The 21,854-nt window shown below is 35.9% G+C and overlaps 1 protein-coding gene and 1 long non-coding RNA gene across 2 annotated transcripts in view; one reads left to right on the top strand and one right to left on the bottom strand.

Moving 5' to 3' along the window:
- gbe1a (glucan (1,4-alpha-), branching enzyme 1a) overlaps window positions 1-21,854 on the top strand; it is a 265,946-nt gene that overhangs the window by 162,538 nt on the left and 81,554 nt on the right. Inside the window, exons 9-10 of the mRNA XM_087270612.2 lie at window positions 508-635; window positions 4,424-4,522. Coding sequence (XP_087126738.1) covers window positions 508-635; window positions 4,424-4,522 — 227 coding nt within the window. The remainder of the gene's footprint in view (window positions 1-507; window positions 636-4,423; window positions 4,523-21,854) is intronic.
- On the bottom strand, window positions 14,770-17,821 carry LOC147842081 (uncharacterized). The gene is made up of 3 exons (XR_015501157.1): window positions 17,304-17,821; window positions 16,766-17,221; window positions 14,770-15,716 (listed from the first exon to the last, which is right to left on the bottom strand). It is a non-coding gene; the product is annotated as an uncharacterized LOC147842081 (long non-coding RNA).

The raw sequence follows: 21,854 nt of genomic DNA on the forward strand, positions 1-21,854 counted from the left end.
ATCTGTTTGCGTTGGAAGAAAATGCAGCATTTTTTTTTTTTTACGAATTCATTGTGAGGTTTTTCAGCACGTATGATGAACATCTTTTCTCAATTTGCTGATGTTTTTTTTTTCTTTTTTTTTTCTGTGTTTTCTTAAATTGCAGCACGTTAAACTCTCTCGGCCACCATAAAAAAAGTGCCTACATTGATTTCAAGAGAGAGCGAGTCTGTATAAGTTAATCTATACATCAAAGTTTGGATCCAGATTTGTGTAGAGCAAGTTGTGCTAACTGTGCCATTTCTACAGCATTATTAAAGCTCTGAATCATTGAATATGCAAGAAAAGTACAAACTGCATGAACAGATTTGAAGGACCCTCTTAGACCACCATCATAAATTATGAGAGACCTTGGCCGCTCTGTACATATTACAGTGAAATGGTTCACTTATGGCTTTATGATTATTAATCAGTGTCTCTTTGGAGATTTTCCTCTGAATTACAGTCAAATGCCCTTGTTTTGTCCAGACACATCATTTTCGGGGAACTACAGTGAGTACTTTGGCATGCAAGTGGATGAAAACGCACTCATTTACCTAATGCTGGCCAATCACATCCTGCACAGGCTCTACCCACAATGCATCACTGTAGCGGAGGTGAGAATGTACCTGCCCGCTGTACTTTCATCACAAAAAGGTATAATTTCTCATGATCGTACCTCTTTCCCACCAATTACAGCCCCTATTACCTTTTTCTGACTCCAGAGTGGAAAATTCATTTCATTCTTCTCTATTCTCCTGCTCTGTGCCGGTGCGTTTATTTAAAGCTTAGCTCCTGAGAGGAAGGAGCTCAACGCTGTGGTTAATGGATCAGGGTGATAATTGGGTGATTAAGGCCAAAAGATTCAAGAAAAAGAACAGGAGAGATTTTCAGGGCCAGGCGCTGTATGGATCCGTGCCACGCTCTCTTCTTCAGCAGTCTGGTATGACCCACGGGCAGGTTGTAATAGAAGCAGGCGTTTTTCAAATTGCTTTAATTTGCCCATCTGCCAATGCGATTAATCAAAAGTACAGAATGAATGGAAAAGTAGAAGAGTGCAACTGCATCCCTGAACACAGCAGGAATGTGTATCTCAAAGGTTGCCACAAACCAGGTAAAATTCTTCCCAGACATTTATTCAATCCCAAAACCTCTCACTGCAGAAAAAACATTTTCTGAATCAGTTTTTTTTTTTTTTTACTCAAAAGCTCTTGGTAATCAACATTTCTCACTTTCCAGACATATGACACTTTTTGCGTCTGGGTGTCAGACATTTTGCATGTGAGAAAGCAGCTCCTTAATTTACTTTGAAGGGATGATATACAAGAAAATTCTGAATGACTGTTTTTACCCTCTATGTTTTTTATAACCTTTAAAGCTACCAGTGTGGCAGATGAAAGGGAAATCTGACAGATCATGATCAGATCTGAATAGAACTTACCTGCCAAACTTGACTCTAAATTTAGTTTTAAGTGTAGGTTTCTATCCTTTTCTCTTTTATTCAAAATTCCAGTTGAAAGTTGTCGAAACTAGCCTAAGATTATAATTAGCTAGCTTTGTGTGATTTAAAATCTTTATCCACTAAAGTCATGACATCTGCTTTAAACTGGGCTCAGACTATACAGGAATTTTTAAACCGATTATAAAATACTAATCATACACATTAGGGGACTCTTCACAGAATTCTTTCTGCCAAACTTAAAACATGCACACAGTATGTGATCTCACATGGCAGATCATCATTGAATAGTCCAACAGTGTAAATGTACACATTTTTCACTAACCCTTCAATTGTGCAAGCCTGTCAGTTTTACTTTCTTCTGTTAAACACAAAAGAATATATTTTTTTTAAAAAGAGTGTGTAAACAAGTAACCATTGACTTCCATAGTATTTTTTTCTTACTATCCCATCAGGCACACAACATCATAAGATGTTAATATTTGGTTAGATTTAGATTGTGACTTCAGGTGATTAAAATGCAATGTCAGTGTCTAAAGACAACGTTATTTTGACGTGCAATAACGATGTCAAATGACATTGATATTTGGTTGATTTTAGGTTGTGTTGGTAAGTAATCGAAACTCAAAGTTGAGCCAACATCATATTGATGTCCACAAAATGTCAAGCTGTAACATCATTAGAAGTTGATATTTGGTTGATTTTACGTTGTGTTGTAAAGTGACCAACATCCAACTTCGAGCCAACATCTTTAACCGACATCATATTGATGTCAAATACTGACATTCATTTGTCAGTTATGGCAACCAAAATCTAAATTCTGATACACACTGTGGTGGTAACGCCCCCAATGCCAAGCTGTAACATAATTAGACGTTGAGATTTGGTTGATTTTAGGTAGAATGTTTTGACAATGACATCAGGTTCTGGCACCAACCCGATTTTCAATTTTAAACAAAATGCAACAACGTTAGTGTACAATGTTAACCTGACTTTATGTTGACATCCTGTGCTTGCTGGGATGGATGTAAATGGTTACAGGTTTCAGGTTGTTTAAAACCTGTCTGAAAAAAAATTCTTCTTTAGTGTTTAACACAATAAAGAAATTCATAAAGGTTTGGAACCACTTGAAGGTGAAAGGAGTTTATTTATTTATTTATTCTTTTTTTATGTTAGATCAAATTATGCCTTTAACAGCTAGTAATTACATTTTCTACTCTTACCCAGTTCAGTTTCTCCCTGTCACAGGACACAATGATACCAGATAATATGGCCCAAACATTTGAACCAAGTTTTTCTTTCTGTTTTACAGTTATTTCTTAAATTGAAAATTTGTTATTTCTAGTTATTTCTAGTATTGCACGCAATGTATATTTGTTTAGTAGTTTATTTATGATACATAATGTATTTATCATTTATTTATTTGTGATAAACTATGTATTTAGTTAGTTAGTTAGTTAGTTAGTTACTTAGTCTAAATAAATAAATAAATAAATAAATATTTCATTAGTATATTCTTCATTACTTCTTCAATCCTAAAAAAATTCAAATCCTAAAAAAGAGATAACCACAAATTCACATGAGATATGTGTTTTCTGGCTGTTATCCTTTCCAAAACTCTACAGTATGTTCTAATAATAAGTTAAAGCGATAATCAATGTTTTTGCTTTCCATGTGACATTTTTTAAAATGAATTATGCCTTCAAGTTGCTACAGTCTGGCATGCTGGTTTGTTAGTTTTTCGCAATTGCCTGTTTTCCATTACACATTTGCAAAAACTCTGGCAAAATTTATTGTGATGAGTGATTAAAAAAAAAAAAGCTTTTTTGAAGTGACAGCATTTAAGGATTCTGTGTGACACATTTTTTCCTCTAATGTCTAATGTCCAAAACTGATGACAACAGATTCTGTATATTCTTGTGAAGAATATGAAAACTATAGCTCAGCCGTTTCTTTAAATATTATTAAATTTAATAATTTTAATAAAGGGACTAAGCCGACAAGAAAATGAATGAACGAATATACAGTTGAAGTCAGAATTATAAGCCCCACTCCCCCAACCCCCCAACCCCCCATCGCCCTGAATTTTTTTGTTCTTTAAATATTTCCCAAATGATGTTTAACAGAGCAAGAAAATTTTCACAGTATGTCTGATAATATTTTTTTTCTTCAGGAGAAAGTTCTATTTGTTTTATTTAGACTAGAATAAAAGTTTTAAATTTATTATGAACTATTTTAGGGTCAAAATTATAAGCCCTTTTAAGCCATTGTCTACAGAACAAACTATCATTAAACAATAGCTTGCCTAATTACTCTAACCTGCCTAGTTAACCTAATTAATGTAGTCAAGCTTTTAAATGTCACTTTAAGCTGTATAGAAGTGTCTTGAAAAATATCTAGTAAAATATTAATTACTGTCATCATGGCAAAGATAAAATTAATAAGTTATTAGAAATGAGTTATTAAACTATTAGGTTTAGAAATGTGTAGAAAAAAAAATCTTCTTTCTGTAAAACAGAAGTTGGGGGGATAAAAAGGGGTATAATTATTCAGGGGGGCTAATAATTCTGACTGATGCCCTTCTATATATATATATATATATATATATATATATATATATATATATATATATATATATATATGTATATATATATATATATATATATATATATATATATATATATATATATATATATATATATATATATATATATATATATATATATGCAGTTTTAGTTTATAGTTCTTTGAATTACAGAGTCAGGGATATTTTCATCTGATACAATTTGAAGGGTAATAGAAACCCGGCTACTAACTAGCTGTAGACCAGCTAAAATCCAACTTTCATGTTCCAAATCTCTGCTTAATCCGTATCATTCCAGAAGGGAATCCACATTCTCACACATTTTCCCCCCACTCTCCATTTCCTCATGGATTTTTGTTTAGGATGTATCAGGGATGCCAGGCCTGTGCAGGGCCATTGAAGAGGGAGGACTGGGCTTTGATTATCGTCTGACCATGGCCGTGCCAGACAAATGGATCCAGGTGAGCTCCCATCTCCCGTGATTTCCCTCCCTCCCTCTCTCCCAACACAGATGTTGCTCCTTTGTGTTTGGTTCTGTGCAAATGATGTTGTTTGATGTTTGCAGTTCACCGTTTTGAGGTCATCTCTTTTTATGAAGCTGCGTATTTGTAGTCTCTCTGCTGCCTCTGTCTCGCATCCAAATCTCCTCGCTGGCACGGCTCTATCTGCGCATGTATCAGCGTGGGCATTTCCGCTTTAATTCCAGCCAGGTTTTTGCATGGCAGTGCCTTTTTAAAATGACAAAAGGAAGAGTATTGATTGAGTTTGCTTCGTGGGTTCAGGGTGTAATCTGAGATCTGGCATGGGCTGTTTAGATAGCAGCATCCTCTTTTTTTCTGTCGGGGTTCTATTTCAGTCCCACTTTGTCCATCTTTCATTCGTCTTTTTTTGGCAGCCTTCTGAATGGCATTGAAAGGTTTGTATATTGATATCCCGTCTCTATCTCTCTATTATAAAAGCCTTGGTGTTTGTGTGAATGTTTTGCTTGTTTTGTCTCTCCCCTTTCGTACACACACACACACACACACACACGCACACACACACACACACACACACACACACACACACACACACACACACTCACACTTCTTGTTCTTCAGGCTTATTCAACATGACTTCCAAAAACTCTAATCACTTTCAAGTCTTGCATAGGAAAGACGGAATTTTCACGCTTGGCACCAAACCAGAACGCAACCCTGAAAAATAATTGAAAACAAGTGAAACAAATCGCATTCAATCATACAAAAAAAGGAGACTTGCAAATTATTTTGCCTTTTAGCTGAGCACAGAATATCAAGCGTATCCTTGTTTACAGTTTTAAAGGAACAGTTAAAGCCAAAATGACAATCCTGTCATCGTTTGCTTATCCTCATTTGTTTTTGAAAGCTGTGTGACTATCTATCGTTTGAGCAATATATACTGTATTTGCTGCTTTGTCCAAACAACACAGTCACACACTGGATCATATCTTTCATAAATTCCAGGTCTTCTGATGCCAGTGACTACATTGTTGGGGTTTTGTTTGTGTTTAGCTTTTTTTTTTTATTATTAATATTTTATTATTATTGTTATTATTATTATTATTATTAGTAGTAGTAGTAGTAGTAGTAGTAGTAATATTAGTATTATTTGTATTATTATTATTATTATTATTATTATTATTATTATTATTATTATTATTATTATTATTATTTTGTTCATGTTGTTCATGTAATTAAGCCCAAGGTACTAATTTGTTCCTGCTAGTAGTTAAGCCCAAGGTACTAATTTTTGTGCTGTATTGTTTGTTTTGTATTTTGTTCTTTGATTTTAGTCTTGACTGAAACAATATTTACAGTTTTTTTCATCGCATTGATTTTGATTTTAGTTTCTTCTTTTATTTTTATTTGAGATGTTAATTTTTCTTCTTGTTTGGTTTCAGTTGTTTGAGTTGAATATGTTTGGTAGAGCAGAAGTTTTATTTTAAGGTTGTATTTGCTTGTGTTGTATTTTGTCTTTTATTTTATTTATTTCTTAAGTTTTATAATTCTGTTCATTATTGCAGTGTGGCAGATGTCTTTGCAAAGTTTTTTCATTTTGTTTTGCTTTGCTTTGTTTTTGGATTGCAAAATATGGGGTTAATGCGGTAGAACTGATTTGGGGTTTTGTTTTGTGTGTTATTTTTATTCATTTATTTTGCACTGTTAATGTTTTTGTTATTATTTTGTTGTGAGTTAAGACTTTGTCTTGCGTTATTATTATTTTTTCATCATTATTATCATCAGTTTTGTTTTGTGTTTTTTTAATATGAGGCAAAACCTTTTGTTTTGTTTTGTTTATTGTTTTTGTTTATTGTTTTGTTTTACTTAGTATTTTGTCACTTCATAATCAATCATCAGCTAAGTGTGAACTTTTGAAGTTGTTGTGTTTGTTTTAACTTGTTTTTTTTTTTTTTTTTTTCCGAAGGAATTTTTAAGGATTTGCTGAAAACTTTGCTTTGCTATTACAGATTTCATTCATTATTTAATTCATTCGTTTTTCTTCAGCTTAGTCTCTGATTTATCAGAGGCCGCCACAGCAGAATGAACCACCAACTATTTCAGCATTTGTTTTACGCAGAGGATGCCTTTCCAGCCACAGTTCAGTACTGGGAAACACCCATTCACTCTCACATTCACACACTACGGCCAATTTAGTTTATTCAGTTCACCTACACTGCATGTCTTTGGACTGTGAGGGACACTGGAGCACCCGGAGGAAACCCACGCCAACACAGGGAGAACACACTGAACAGAAAAGCTGGGACACAAACCAGTGACATTCTTGCTGTGAGGCAATAGTGCTAACCACTGAGCCACCATGCTGCCTTTTACATGGATCACTTTAATTCAATATATATGTGTATATATATATATATATATATATATATATATATATATATATATATATATATATATATATATATATATATAATTGAAAACATTTAATGTGATTTCCACTGCATGGCACTGCCAGTTTAGTACAGCTCATTCTAGAGGCTTTTCCAGTGCGTTCCCTACCTAGTACCTGGTACTTTTTAGTACCACCTCAGGTGAGGTTCCAATCAAGCAATACCATTACCAAAATGTAATACATACACAATGCTGATCACTGATTGGTCTGAGAGAATTGTTACTGCCATTGTCATGATTTACAACATGAAAAATCAAACCCTCCAATTTTAAGTAGTCAGCCACATCTACTGCTGTACTGTTGGTTCGCATGACTCAACCATTTTTATATTATCACAAGAAAAAGACATCTGAAATGTAACATGGTCAGAAGAAGAAGTCAAGATGTTACTCTCATTGATAGCAGAGGAGTAGATTGAGCTAGAACTGAATGGGACAACCTGGAATGAACTGTTTTTACAAAAAGTCACAGCAGAATGCATCTATAGTAGTAATCCTAACCATTTTAGGTAGTTTTAAACTGCAGCATAGAAGCAGCTTTGTTTGCGGAACATAAGAAACATAAGAACATAAGAAAAATACCACCCACTACAACTTCAATGTTTCCAAACTGCTTGTTTCTGATGAAAGTCATACGGGTTTAGAACAACATGTGGGCCTGCATGAATGAATTTTCATTTTTGGCTGAAATTTGCTCTAATCTCTTGGCAAACTACTGCAAGCCTGTGTCTGTGACCCGCTTCTGACAAAGGAATTCATGTCCACACATCACCTCTATCCCATAACTCTCTTTTTCACAATGTGCTGTTCAAAAGGGCAAACTTCTTCCTGATTTACTACTAAATTCCAACTCTTTCTGGCTTTCTGTCTCTCTCCTCTGTGTCACAAACGCGCTGCTCTGTGACGGAGGTCGGCTGAGCGTGGCTCTCTCGTGAAATTAAAATGTCCGCAGCTCTGAATCGATAATGCAGATGATGAACAGAGTGGAGAGAAACAGGAGGAGAAGAGGGCCACAGTCTGTAATGAAACCTCCCCAAAGCCTAATGAAATCTTTAGAGATTTCCATAAAGAGAGCAGCTGTTCTCTCTCCCTCACTGTATCCGCTGATGAATACATTAATATGTGGAATCAATAGGTTTATTAACGATGCCGTTTGATTCGCGGGGCGCTGAGGAGAGCGAGAGTTCAGTCATACTTCCTGAAGAAGAGAAATGGAAATGAAGTTATAACTGAAGAGCAGATTAGATCGCAGTGTGAGTGGATTTCTGGTGGCCTGTGGCGTGTGGCTGATATAAAGTCTGCTGCTCTCTGTTGGGTGGAGAAGTCAGCTTTAACTGGCGTGTATCATATAATTATATTAGTATTTGTGTGTGCATTACCACTCACATTCCCACATTTTGGCATGTTTTGCTTTGTTTTCTGTTTGTTATTTTAGTTTGAGGTTTTGTGTAATATCTTATATGTTTTTATTTACTACAAGCATGTTTTGTTTGTTCTGTTGTTGTGATTCCACAAACAACCAACAATTTGTTAAGTTTATTTATTAACAAATTTTGGGAGGATCCTTTGCTTATGATTGATCACAGCTGGTCCCACATCAGCTCACGGTTGATTCACCAATCAGATGATTCCTAACTCACTATAAATAACCAGTTTTCTTATCTCAGTATCTTTGTCTTAAAGAATCCCCCCTACCCACCTCTACATCCCCCTTTTCAAGAGGGGCAACACAGCGGCCCAGTGATTAGCACTGTTGCCTCACAGCAAGAATGTCTCTGGTTTAAGTCCCTACCAAACCAGTTGACATTTCTGTGTGGAGTTTGCTCGTTCTCCCCATGCTCAGTTGGGTTTTCCCCAGTTTTTCCTGTTTCCTTCCATGCAACCAAAAACATGCAACCTAAATAAATTGAACATGAGGACGGAGGACGGAGCCCAGGGCTCGAAGATCTCAAAAGCTTCGGGTTCTCTCCCCGGCAGCATGCCAAACTCACTTTATAATCCATCAAGTTGTTTTTTGCATCGAAGATGTTTTGTTTTGTTTTGTTTTGCTTTGCTTTTTAAATTGTTTTGTTTTGTTGAAATCAAGCTTGTTTTGAGAGTTCTTGAGTTTTTCTACATTCTAACAAAGACTTAAGACTAGAATACACAAGACATGTCACTCGTAAAGTTTTGAATGGTGAAAATGGGGAAAGAAGCCCCGCATACATATTAGTATAAGATCAGCAATCGATATAGACTGATGTTTCTCTGGGGGAAAAGCTCGGAAGAGATGTGTGCTTTTACGACAATTTGGTGGTCAACAAACGCAACGGAATCTCACCGAATATTTGCTTCACAGACATATGAAATATATCCAAATAAAGTGTTATATCTGTGCTTTTAAGTGAACCAAGGTTTTTGGTTTTGTAATCTGTATAAAAGGAATGCAAAGTACTGTCCGTTCTGTCAAATGCAGATCATATGACAGCAACTAGTAGTAGAGTAGATTCCCCATCAAGAACAAGTTGTGGATTGTAGAACCACGCAATCAGTCGATCAATATTCACAGGATGATAATGTTTAACACAGGCATAAATGAAGCATTCACATTAGCGTGGGCAACCTAAAAATTTGCAGATTTTGTTTGATTTGAACAAACGAAAGTCATGAGACAGTTGTTGTTTAATTTGTTTGGTGGTTGCAAATATGTAATGTAATCGTAAGCTTGGCAAATAGTTTTGGAAAATTTGATGTTTCCTCATTCAGACAGAATTCCTGAGCGTACTGCCCGAGAGGCATTTTAAAGATGACCGTCTAGTGAAATGACTTGCCATAAAGGGACTTTGATTCTCAATTTGTTGTTGATGGTTTTGGCTTTGGTTTTTTAGATGTTGTTGAGGTGTGTTTTTTTTTTTTTTTTTTTGTCTTGAAAATTTGTAAAGTCTTAACTACTACTTATATTTTTGAATTATATTAGCACATATTCTGTTTTTTTTTTTTTAGTTTTGCTTTGTCTTTTCGTTTTTGTTGTTGAGTTTAGACTTTGTTTTGTTTTTTGTTTTTTTAGTTTAGTTTTGGTTGAGTTGTGTTGTGTTGAGTTAAGATTTGTTATGTTGATATTTTGTTTTGTTCTTGTATTTTATTTTTATAGTTTGTATTGTATGAAACATATATATTATATTACATTATATTTGTTTATAAAGATTTAATTTTATTTTTAATTAACTGCATTGGTGGGTTTTGTTTTTTTATTTTGTTGAATTGTTTAGTTTTATTGCGATGTGACTTTTACAATATTGCAAAATTAAGTTTAGTCTTTGTTACTGTAACAGATTTGTACATTTTAGCATTTTGATTTAGTTTTAGTTGCATTGTACTGCATTGTGTTGAGTTGTTTGTTTTGTTTTGTCCATGTTGTGTTTTGTGCAATATTTTGTTTTCTTATTTCAGGTTGTTTCATGTTATATTCGTTTTGTCTAGTCTGCGGTGTATAAAATTGGACTATAGGATTTGAAATAAATTTTTCTAACTTACTGCAATGACAGGTTTTGTTGCACTGCGTTCTGTTAAGCTGAGGTTGTGATATATATTTGAAAATGAGAGAAGCTTTGTTTCAACTTGAGAACTAAACATTTAGAAACAATATACCACAACCTGTTGACACAACCTTTTTAAACTAACTGTTTCGCACTTTATTACTACATAAACACCTACTGTAATATGGATGTTTGTGAGAATATTTAAATCCATCATGAGCTCGAACCTTTATCTGTGATTGTTTATTTACATGTGTGTACGAGCAAATTCGTGTGTGTTGTGGAAGAAAAAGGTCAAATAAGGCCATCGCTTGTAATTACCAGCAGTGCCACTAGAAAAACAGATTAATATCCTTCTGGCCTCTCTGGCTAAAAGCACTCCACAACCCTTATTTGTTTAATTCATATCCTGGTGCTGAGCTCCATGTGGCTGTTGATTTGATTAATTTGCTTAAGCAAATTAACTCGAATTATCTAATACTTTCCCATTACCCCCACCCCCACGTCAACACCCCACCCCTCATGCTCGTCTGCTCTCAAGAGGAACAATTAAAGCTCATAATGCATAATTGTGATGGGGAAGTCAGTCTGGTTTTGGCTTCCTCATTAGAGTTTTAGCTTAGCCTCCGGTGGATGAATTATGTATCCATATACTTTTACTTCTCTTCCTGTGGTCTAAAGAGGAGGAAAAGTGGGAGGCAGTTGAAGATGGAGAGAAGAGGAGGTTGGGCTGATGATCACTAAAGCAGATAACTTGTTTTCTCTTCCCATCAGACTGAACTGTGCCGCACGCTGATTGTGTGTGATTGCGGGGGAGCTGTGTTTGCCGTAATTAAGTCTACGGTTTGGGCATGTGCAATTTCTGTTTGTTTGGTTAAATAGAGGATTGCATGAGATGTGGAATTATTGTAAACATACGATGTGAGAGAAGTAGATATTTTGTACCACTGTTTTGGAGGACATCTATAGTAAGAAAGAATTGTACAAGTAAACCCCACTAACCTTGTCTCACAAAGAGTGTTATTAAGGGTGTATAGTATAGTCTTTGTTCTCTAGTGTGCTTGTTAGGTCTTTTGCTGAATATTCCAGTTTGAATCCAACTTGAAGCAGGATGTGTAGAACCAACAAGGTTTTGTTGGTGCCGTGACCCAAACTGGAATGTGAGTAAATAAGTGTAATGGGAGGTAGGGGTAGTTAGATAGTAAGGGGATAGATAGGGGTTAGTACAAGCTGTCTCAATCCCACTCAAAGCATTGGGAGTAAATATGATAAGTAACATACAGTAGGTGCCATGAGTTGGATGGCCATTTGAGTAGAGAAGAGATAAACTCATGATTCGATTCACAATTCTGTTTTTACCATTTGATTTTAAACAAAATGAGACTGAATCAGTTATACAGGAAATAAAAAGATGTTGTTTTCTTAGGTTTTTGCTGCATGCTTCATTGTGAAATGCCACAGTTACTCACTAAAGGTAAGAAGGCTGTGCCTAGTCATGGGAGACCACATGAGAAAACCAGGTTGCTGTTGGAAATTATGTTAGAGAGGGCAGCAGGAGGCGTGCAGCCTACGGTCTGTGTGAGTCCTAATGCCCCAGTATAGTGATGGGGACACAGTATTGTCATTCTTTTGGATGAGACCTAATCCGAGGTCCCGACTCCCTTTGGGTTTTAATAATCCCATAGCACTTCTGATAAAGAGTAGGGATGTAACCCCGGGATCATCAGCCCTAAACTAACATGACTTTCCAATTATCCCCATCCACCAAGTTGGCTCTATCACTGTCTCTCCACTCCACTAATAGCTGATGTGTGGGAAGCGCACTGGCGCCATTATCCTGTAGATGCCGTCACATCATACAGGTGGATGCTGCACACTGGTGGTGGTGTGGAGATACTTCCCTGATATAGTTTGAAAAGTAATATTTTCCGTCTTTTAATAGATATATTATATGAGAGACTTACTTTGTTTACCAAATAAGTGGATCAAATAAAAGTTGCATTGTAAACATTAAATAAAAGTAAAAAATGTATTCTTTTTTTATTTTATACATGAAGTTTTTAGTTATGATGCTCCCAAAATCATTCAGCATAAATTTGCAGATTTTTTCAAAATTCTCTGCAGAAATAGCAAAAAAAAATGTCTGCAGGTTCTGTCTGGCCCTACCTATATGCCATGATATTACTGTAAATCAGGGGTGTCCAAACTCAGTCCTGAAGGGCCGGTGTCCAGCAGATTTTAGCTCCAACTTGCCTCAACACACCTGTAAGGATGTTTCTAGAAAACCTATAAGAGCTTGATTAGCTTGTTTTTAATTGGGGTTGGAATTAAACAGATTGATCTGACTTTAGTTTTGTGAAACAATTGTTCTACTATATCAGGGGTGTCCAAACTCGGTCCTGGAGAGCTGGTGTCTTGCACATTTTTTCCAACCTGAATTAAACACACCTGAACCAGCTAATCAAGCTCTTTCTAGGTATACTAGAAACTTACAGGGAAGTGTGTTAAAGTAAGTTGGAGCTAAAATATGGACACCCCTGTACTACATAAATCCAAAGGAAAAAGCAGACATGCTGAATGAGTTGCAAAATGACTCTCTGCCAGAAGGGTCTGGCTGCAGACCGGGTGGAGATGCAACCTGAGACTGCTGCAAAGGCTCAAATGCGTAAACCTAACCTCACACCTCACACCTAACCTAACCTACTACTCACAGTGATGTTACTAGCTTTTTTGGGTGCATGTGTCAGAGACTGAATGTCTGAGACTGCATATCTGCAGCCATACCATTGGAAAAAAGACAGACTCAAAAATGTGGTTTGAAACACCTTGTATTCTTTCATTACAAACATGTAACCAATCCTGTCAGTTTGGCATGGGACTTTTCTTATTAGTATCTCTACTGACTTCCTGATTTCTGGTTTTACCTATACTAAATGAGGCAGTGGCATAGTGTTTTTTAAGGCATAGAGAAATCTCAATCTATTGAAATATTAATGTAGGCTACATTCAAATGTTAATCTAATCAAGTTTAAATGGATAAAACAATGACAGGGGGACTTTCTCATTCTCATTTATTTCCCCAGTAGAGCATTGAAAGATGTCCAGATTTAAAATCGACCATCTTTTATGTTTCATTTCTTAATATTTAAACCATGCCTGTTATTTGGAGTTGTCATCACAGCTGTCCTTAGATTTTGCCTGAAGTGTATGTACTCATTCTTCCCTCTACTGGACAAGTAAGGAATTACAGCTGCAGATGACAGCAGGGAGACTCAGTTGGCAGTGTGCAGTGATTAAAAACTCATTTGATTTTCTCTTCTCTTCTGTCTCTCTCTTTTCTGCATCTTTAGCAATAACATTTCATTTTATAGGCTTTAATGGAATGGTCATATTCAGAGCCGTGGCACAGCAGTAGTTTGTCCCCTGCATGATGTGTCAGGAATTTAGTGCTCACACGGGGACTAAAAAAAGAGTCCAGAAGTCTTGTTTATTTTTCAATAATTTTTATCTTTATTATTTTTAATTTATGATGTTATTCCATTTCTTATCATGAACTTACTATAAGAAACTTTAGAGAAAGATGATTCTAATGACAATTTGCATTTTCAATTTTTTAATACATACATCTCAAACTTTATTTTTCCCAGTTTAAGTTCGCCTACTAGTTCAGTTTGTTTAATTTACACTGTTTATTAATTTATTTGTTTGTTTGTTTGTTTATTATTATTTTTTTTGTCATTAATTAATTAATTATTTCATTGCAAACATGCAAACTCCACACAAAAATAGAAGCTCGAACCAGCAATCTTCTTGCTGTGAGGCAATCGTTCTATCCACTGCGCCACCTTGTCGTCCCTTATTTATTCATTTATCTATGTATTTGTACTATACTTGTATTGTCTTGTATTCTTCTATTGTAAAATCGATTTAAATCCTAATTAATGAAAAATAATAAGACATTATTTACATATTTAAGAAATATTATTCAAAATAAGAATAAAAATATAAAATAAAAATTTAAAAGAACTGTTAAAACTTATTTTATACAGCATTTCCAGTTGTGGTTTTTGTAGTCTCCAACTGGAGGCTTTGGTTTGACTAATCTCACTTCTTGGTCTTACTATCGCTGAAAAAAAATCTGTACATTCAACACTTTACAAACTAGAAAAGTTTACTGGTTCAAATCTTCTGGAAAGGCAAAACATTGATTGGATTTGAAGGTGTTTTAAGACTTATATAGTCTGTGCGTGTGCCTTGACCTCTTTGACCTCTGGGAGTTGGCCGCTCCCTGTGAGATGACACAGCAGCTTATACTCTATTATTGATTTGTCTGTTTATGCTTTTCTCATAAACACAGAGGCAACAGCTTCTGCATTTCAATACGCCATTACAAATTTAAAACACACACATATGATTTTCTCATGATAACGTTCAATTATACATGTGTATATATAGCAGCAACAGCAAAGTCAAGGGGTCAGATCCCTCCGGAAAGACATAAACTATTAAAGATGCATGCACTCTAGAACAGAATAGACTTCCAAATGTAAATCCATAATGTAGAGGAGCATTAAAGTAATGTGCTGTTTGCAGAGGGGTACAGTAGGAAGCAATAATCAAATGCTTGGAGAGGTAATTCAATAATGAGCTGTTCCTTATGAACATGATGTGTAATCCCCAAATTATTTAGGAAAATATTACGGTGCAAAAATATCTAAATTAAATAAACAAAGAACAATAAACAAAGAAAGCCTGAGCCTGACTTGTACCTGAATGGGAGATCACATGAGAAAACTTGGTTGCTGTAGAAGGCTGTGTTGGTGTGGCCTGCAGGGGGGGCACTCAACCAGCAGTCTGTGGTCATCCTAATGCCCCTGTATATGGAAGAGGACACTGTACTGTCAGTGAGCACTGTCTTTCAGATGCGACGTTAAACCGAGGTCCTGACTCCCTGTTGTCATTAAAATTCCCTTGTAGCTGTTATGTGGTGACACCCTAACCCCCCCGCCCCATATTCCCAACACATTAGGACACATATATGTCACTAAAAAGTGACAATTATTTGCTCTTGCATTGTTTTTAGCAAATTCGTTCTTCTGGTATGAAAATTAATTTTGAAGCTGCGTCACGCCCATGTGATCATTGTATATTCTAATGTTAATGAGATGCAACTTCATTAATATGCATGATATAGCTTCAAAGACCTTTACCTGTTACAGCAGGGGTCTCAAACTCGCGGCCCGCGGGCCATTTGCGGCCCTCAGTGCAATATTTTGTGGCCCGCGCCGACCGCTGTATACTCTGACAGCTCCTATTAGATTCTAGCCGTGTAAACAAAGGGGCGGGGATGCCGATGACGTTACCACGCACCCCGCCCCTTTGTTAGACGCTGTGACGGGCGGGAAGTGTAAGGAGGGAACTCGCGCCGGCCAGAACCAAGGTAAGCTGTTCCCGCCCCCGCCTGCCACTTAGCTACCTATCTGCACCCTGCCACCTACCTAGCTACAGCCTGCATCTTATATATATTATAGGTAGATACAGACTGGTACAGACTGATGTGACTGGAGTGGGGTGGGGGTGTTTTATTTATACATATATACGCCTTTTTTTTAGGTGAGGGCAGGCACGTGCACACATAGGGCTCAACCTGTGCAGAGCACATGCCCTTTTTAGTCTTGGATAGAAAGTGCGCTTCCAAAATGATCAAAAGTGCCCCCGCGACGCGACACACCTTCGGTCCCGCCCTTCAGTAGGCGCGCGACAACACCGCTCTTGAGTACGCGCGCGACAACACAGCTGATCAGCACGCGCGCGACAACACAGCTGATCAGCACGCGCGCGATAACACCGCTCTTCAGTACGCGTGCGATAACACCGCTCTTCAGTACGCGTGCATCCACTCTGCAGATCTGCACCAATTCCACCCCCCCCCCCCCCCCAACCTTTGGAGTGAGTTCCCCCAAGCCATACTGAGGGTCTCAACTGCTTAAAGCCAAATGTGGTTCAGATTCAGATTTGTGAGAAGAAGCGCTGTCAAGTCTCTGGCAGCAAGAAGTAGGCAAAAGACGCCATGTTCAGAAGAACTGTTCATAATCTTCACTCAATGTTCTATTAATGTTCAGGACACTTCATGTTCAGAAGAAATAATTAAAACTGTTAATAATGACATTTGAGGACTTTTTTTTGTGAAATCCCTTATGCGGCCCAGCCTCACCCAGACTTTGCCTCCTGCGGCCCCCAGGTAAATTGAGTTTGAGACCCCTGTGTTACAGTGTTTAGAGAGACTTGTATTGACAACCGTAAATAAAACAAGTGGAAGAAGAAGAAGAATTTTTGACACGTGCCGAAATGTGGCGAAAATTTGTTTCCATTTCCCCATGATGAAAGCACAGCTCAGGTCTATGGCCAAGTAGTTGGATTAAAGTGGTCTGCTAACATGCAACAAAAATATGTTTGTAAGGAACAGTTTTTACCCGAGAGCTGTTCGAATCAGGAAATGGTGAAATACAGATTTGCCACTCGTCTTCTTCTAAAAGAAGACTCCAGTTTGTGTTAATTCTCCCGTTTCTACAGATTTGGTAAGTGTGTGATCAGTGTTCTTTATTATGTTTATTCAGATGGGAAAGTTAGTTAGTATTGTTAACAATACTCTTTCAGTTTTTGAAGACATACCCTAGTCAAAATGAATTTAGTTACTAAGATTACAGTCATATTACTACAATATTCAGATAGCAAAGTTAGATTGTATCATCAACAGTACTCTTTCAGTTTTTAAAGACATTACGTAGTGTAATGACTGAAGTTACTAAGTAGTTTGCAGTAATATTACTACAATATTATGGACTGGGAATGCTTTGTTCTGTCTTTTTAAATGATTGTACAGCAGTTCATCGCCTAAGAATTATAAGGTTCTATCTGACATTTTTGTCAAAATTGAGCTATTCACATATTAAAAAACAGATTATTTACATTATGTGGTGTTTTTTATAAAGTTGTTTACATTTTAAGACCTTTTATCTAAAAAACAAAAAAGATTTTTCTACAAAGTCGAACTCTAGCTTGGCTCTCTAAGATTCTTTCTGTGAGCCAATCAGCATTTTTAATACATGCACAAGGACCAGTCGGGATTAGCTTTTTTTGTAATTTCGCCGGACTGCTACGTTGACAGAGAGAAAGAACAGAAAGAAAGACAAAACCACACCAAATCACAGTCGGCTAAATAATGCTGCACTACACAAAATTGAGATGTGTGTAAATTTGATGATTTAGAAGCAGTTTTTGACTTCGAGATGAAATGTTCCATTTTATATTGTTGAAAAAAAAAAAGAATATTAAAAAATTGTATATATTAAATGTGAAATATTTTTAGTTGTGTATATATAGTCAGTGAAACTTTTTAGTGTATTAAACTTTGCTCATTGTCTGTTTTCTTTTTAATGTCTTTAAATTTTATTTTAAGCCTTGAAGGGCAAATATGTATTTTAATTAATGTGGTATAAAATGTATTAAATATAGCATATAATTAAATAAATTTAATTCAATAATTCATTTAAAGCATACAATTTAATAAATAGTAACATATTAATTAGATAAAATTAACATCTGCACCTGACAAAATATTTAGTACAGCCTTTTATGCTTAATTTAAACAAGAAAAAAGATTCACCCTTGAACAGGAAATAAATGTTATAAAGTAAAAACGTAAATTTCTCAAGCATCAACATATTGTTACAGCACCAATTTATATATTTTGTTATTGTATTTCTTGATTAATAATGCTTCAGTGAATGATCTGCCAGATAGAACCTTTTAATTCCAAGTGGAAAATGACTTTTCAGAATTAAAAGGTTCTATCTGCATTTATCATTGAAAGAGAATTGTTACACACATGTTGTTTGCTATGTGGAATGCAAAAACTTTGAAGGTCAATGTCTTAAAATCATTGAGAATGCAGATACAGCCTTATAATTTTAACATGACAAGTTGCATCCATCCTCAAAACCCAAAATTAGGTGGGAGTGCCAGACCAATGTTTTCACAACAGATATTGCATGCTAAGATTACAACAGTGACTATCAGGATTACAACAGTCCACTTTTACAGTGCAGTGCAGAATTTGTGGCAGACACAATGGTCTATTTATTAGTTATTTGTTTATTTCAACAAATACTGTTGGCAATATCAAATACCATTGCCAGACTTCAATATTCTTCTTGTCAGGAGCATCTTCAATTTCTGCTGTATTCACAGGCGTGTTTGTGTTAAAGGTTAAAATTGATAAGGCAGTGGACATGCACTGTCATCAACCAGATAATGTGACTGAGGGGAATCTGGTGGAGAGAAATCCTTTACTTCACACAGCTCTCAGATCCTCTGTAAACTCTGCTCTTTTTCTCTGCGTCTGTTTTTGGGTTGCTGCATGTAATGAAACTCCCCTTTTCATGCATACCCTTCCCTCTTTCGCTGCTTGACTCCCACCTAAATAAAGCTGGACTCACACACACTTCACTGACATTTTTCAAACTACAGGTGTGAAAACACCCTGTTGAGATGGAGATGTATTCTGGCATTCACTTTTAGGAAGGTTTCTATGCAAAGTTTGATAAATGAGACCCATAGTTGTTGTTTTTATAAATGTTAAATTGTCAGCGATATGCAAAACAAGTATAACGGCCATGTATTTTAAAGTCCAAATGTAAAAGTCACGAGTCAGTCAGTTTGTTATGTTACTTTTAAAATGTTGGATAAGTATGTGAGCGGCTAAATGAGAGCCGGTACCCATTGTAAGGACAGATAACAGTGGAATCTCAGCCTTGCTTCACAAAAGACTCAGGCTCCCGTCGTCTCGACATCATCTAAGAATCTCTATGTTGAAGCCGTCCTGCCGGGACTCATGTTTCTAATCCTATCCTTACATCCTGTGGCTCAGAGGCAGCGGCGTCGCGCATCTCTCATCGCTTTTCAGTGTGGCGTATTTATTTGAAGACTGTATTCGCATTCTGAGGGCCTGTGAAAGCGAGGAACTTCGAGTTTCCAAAAGCAGTTTGTGGTTTCTGCCTCTATCTCCGCTACGTCCCTTGTATTAGCATACTAACCCTGTCTCAAATATGGAAAAGCTTGCTTCTTATCACATAAAAGCGTCTCATCAAAAAAAGGAGGAATGGTTTCAGAAAGGAAAACCACTTTGCTTTGAGACTTTGAGATTTCAGTTGCTCTTTTGTCTTTTGTTGTTTCTCGGTATATTTGGAGTTTCTCTCTATTCCTGTTCCTCTGTTGTTTACGTCTCTTCGTTTCATGTTGCTTATCTGTGTCTTCCAGTTTTTTGGCTTTACCACACGTTTGCTGGCTGGACGAGGATTTTTCTTACGAAAAAATCCTTGTCAGATTTTTTTTCCTCTGCTCCTTCTTAATTTTTCTTTGTGTAGCTTATATTAAGAGGAAATGTGAGCCCAAGTTCTTGTCACATTCAGTGAACTGTAATGAATTATAGAGCACAACACAACAAAGACGACTAGACAGGCAGACTGCAGCATATTTCGACCGGAAAGATCTTCACAGATTGGCTTTGTATAGCAGTGTAAGTGCGCTGGTAGGGCATGTAACACGCTGGCCTGATGCGCTCCCTCCGCAGGAAACCGTTCCGTTCTTTTGATTTGATTTTTTTAAAAGAGGAAAATAAACATGGTTTCTAGCTTTGGCTTTGGATGCAAACTTCTGTCTAGGGAAGAAAACTTTTCTGGGGCAAACTTTTTGACTCTCGCATGAAGCATACTTTTATAATGATGTTATTATACATTTAATGAAACCATTCACCTGTAAATGATCATTCTGTTATCATTGAATTATTTTTATGTTATTTTAAACCTGTATGATTTTGTGTTATGAGGAATATGAATAAAGATATTTACTGGAATGTCCAAGCGGCTCAGTTTATGCCATAAATGTTTTTTAATGCTCAAAATGTTGAGCATTCTGTGTCAAATTATCATATAAATAATGTAACATTAAACAGGAATATTAATGCAGTAAATATATCAAATTAATTTAATTATATTTCTTACTCACAGTTGCTCAGAAAGTTAAGTTGGTACTCCATACATATCTGAGATCAAAGTTGAATGTTCAATAAAATAAAATAAAATAATATAATATAACATAACATAACATAACATAACATAATATAATATAATATAATATATAATTTTTGACAACTAACTCCATACATCCTCAGGTTTAAAAATACTCAAACACAAAATGTTTGCTGATGTTTTTCTGCAAAATTAATAGATTCATTATTTAATGTTGTTAGTTTTGAGGGTCATAAAGTACTTGCAAACTTTTGTTTCTATAGTTCAAAGGACCAAATTGTTTGTCAAACCAGGACTGAATGTATTATATGTGCTCAGTAAATTAGTTTTATTTGATTTTATTCATTCATTCTTTGATTTAATTCTTTTGCATGGCTTCAGAATATGTAAAAAATAATTATTTTATTGGGCTTTTTACCCAATTTACTTTCATTTTATAAACAAGCTCAGCTTGAACATTTTTAATTTGTTTTCTGGGGGAGGTTTGACTATTTTACTGAACTATTCCTTTAAAGGTCTGAATATAGATTAATAATGAAGACAACATGAGCATTTTAAAAACATGTGCACAAATTAAAAACATTTGGTTAAGCAGGACTTTTTTCTGTCCTCTACTTTGCTACATATGCATGCATGGATAATTATGCTTGTTAAATCAGCAAATCATAAACCGTAACCTTGTAACAGAGGTTGCAATTAAATGTATAAACAACCTCTTGCAATTGCGTAAATCAGTTGTAAAAGGAGCACAAATCTGAAAGTGACTTTATGCGAGTATAACTCACTTTTGTTTTGTTTTCCATGCATGGTCACCCCTCCTTTATGATATAAGGACAAGGGCAACGAGGCAGTAAAATCGTTAATGAGTTGTGCTGTCCCTCTCCAGCTTGTGATTAATGCTGTTTTTCAGTTTTATAGGATTCTTCTTTGAGTAGTCGTTCTTAGACATGAAGATCAGTGGTAAGGATTTACAGCTCATTATCGTATACTGATCGCTGGAGCCAAGGTGTCTGTGCCAGCGTAGACGTGTTAAAGTGGTACAAAGAACATTGAATGTGTAGCTGTGATGTCTCAGACCTATATCTGTGTCTTTAATTAGGTCTCATAACAGCAAAGGTTTAAATTCTAAAGTACTAATTATCCATTTGATGCACACACATAAAAAAGATATACTGTAAAATCATCTGGAGAAAGTTGAATCTGAATTGAATGCGATCTATATGTAGTGAGAAAATGATGGTATGGATTTTTTAAAAAGCT

This window comes from Danio rerio, chromosome 10 (genome assembly GCF_052040795.2).
Source record: "Danio rerio strain M-AB ecotype USA chromosome 10, GRCz13ab, whole genome shotgun sequence".
NCBI classification, from domain to species: Eukaryota; Metazoa; Chordata; class Actinopteri; order Cypriniformes; family Danionidae; genus Danio; species Danio rerio.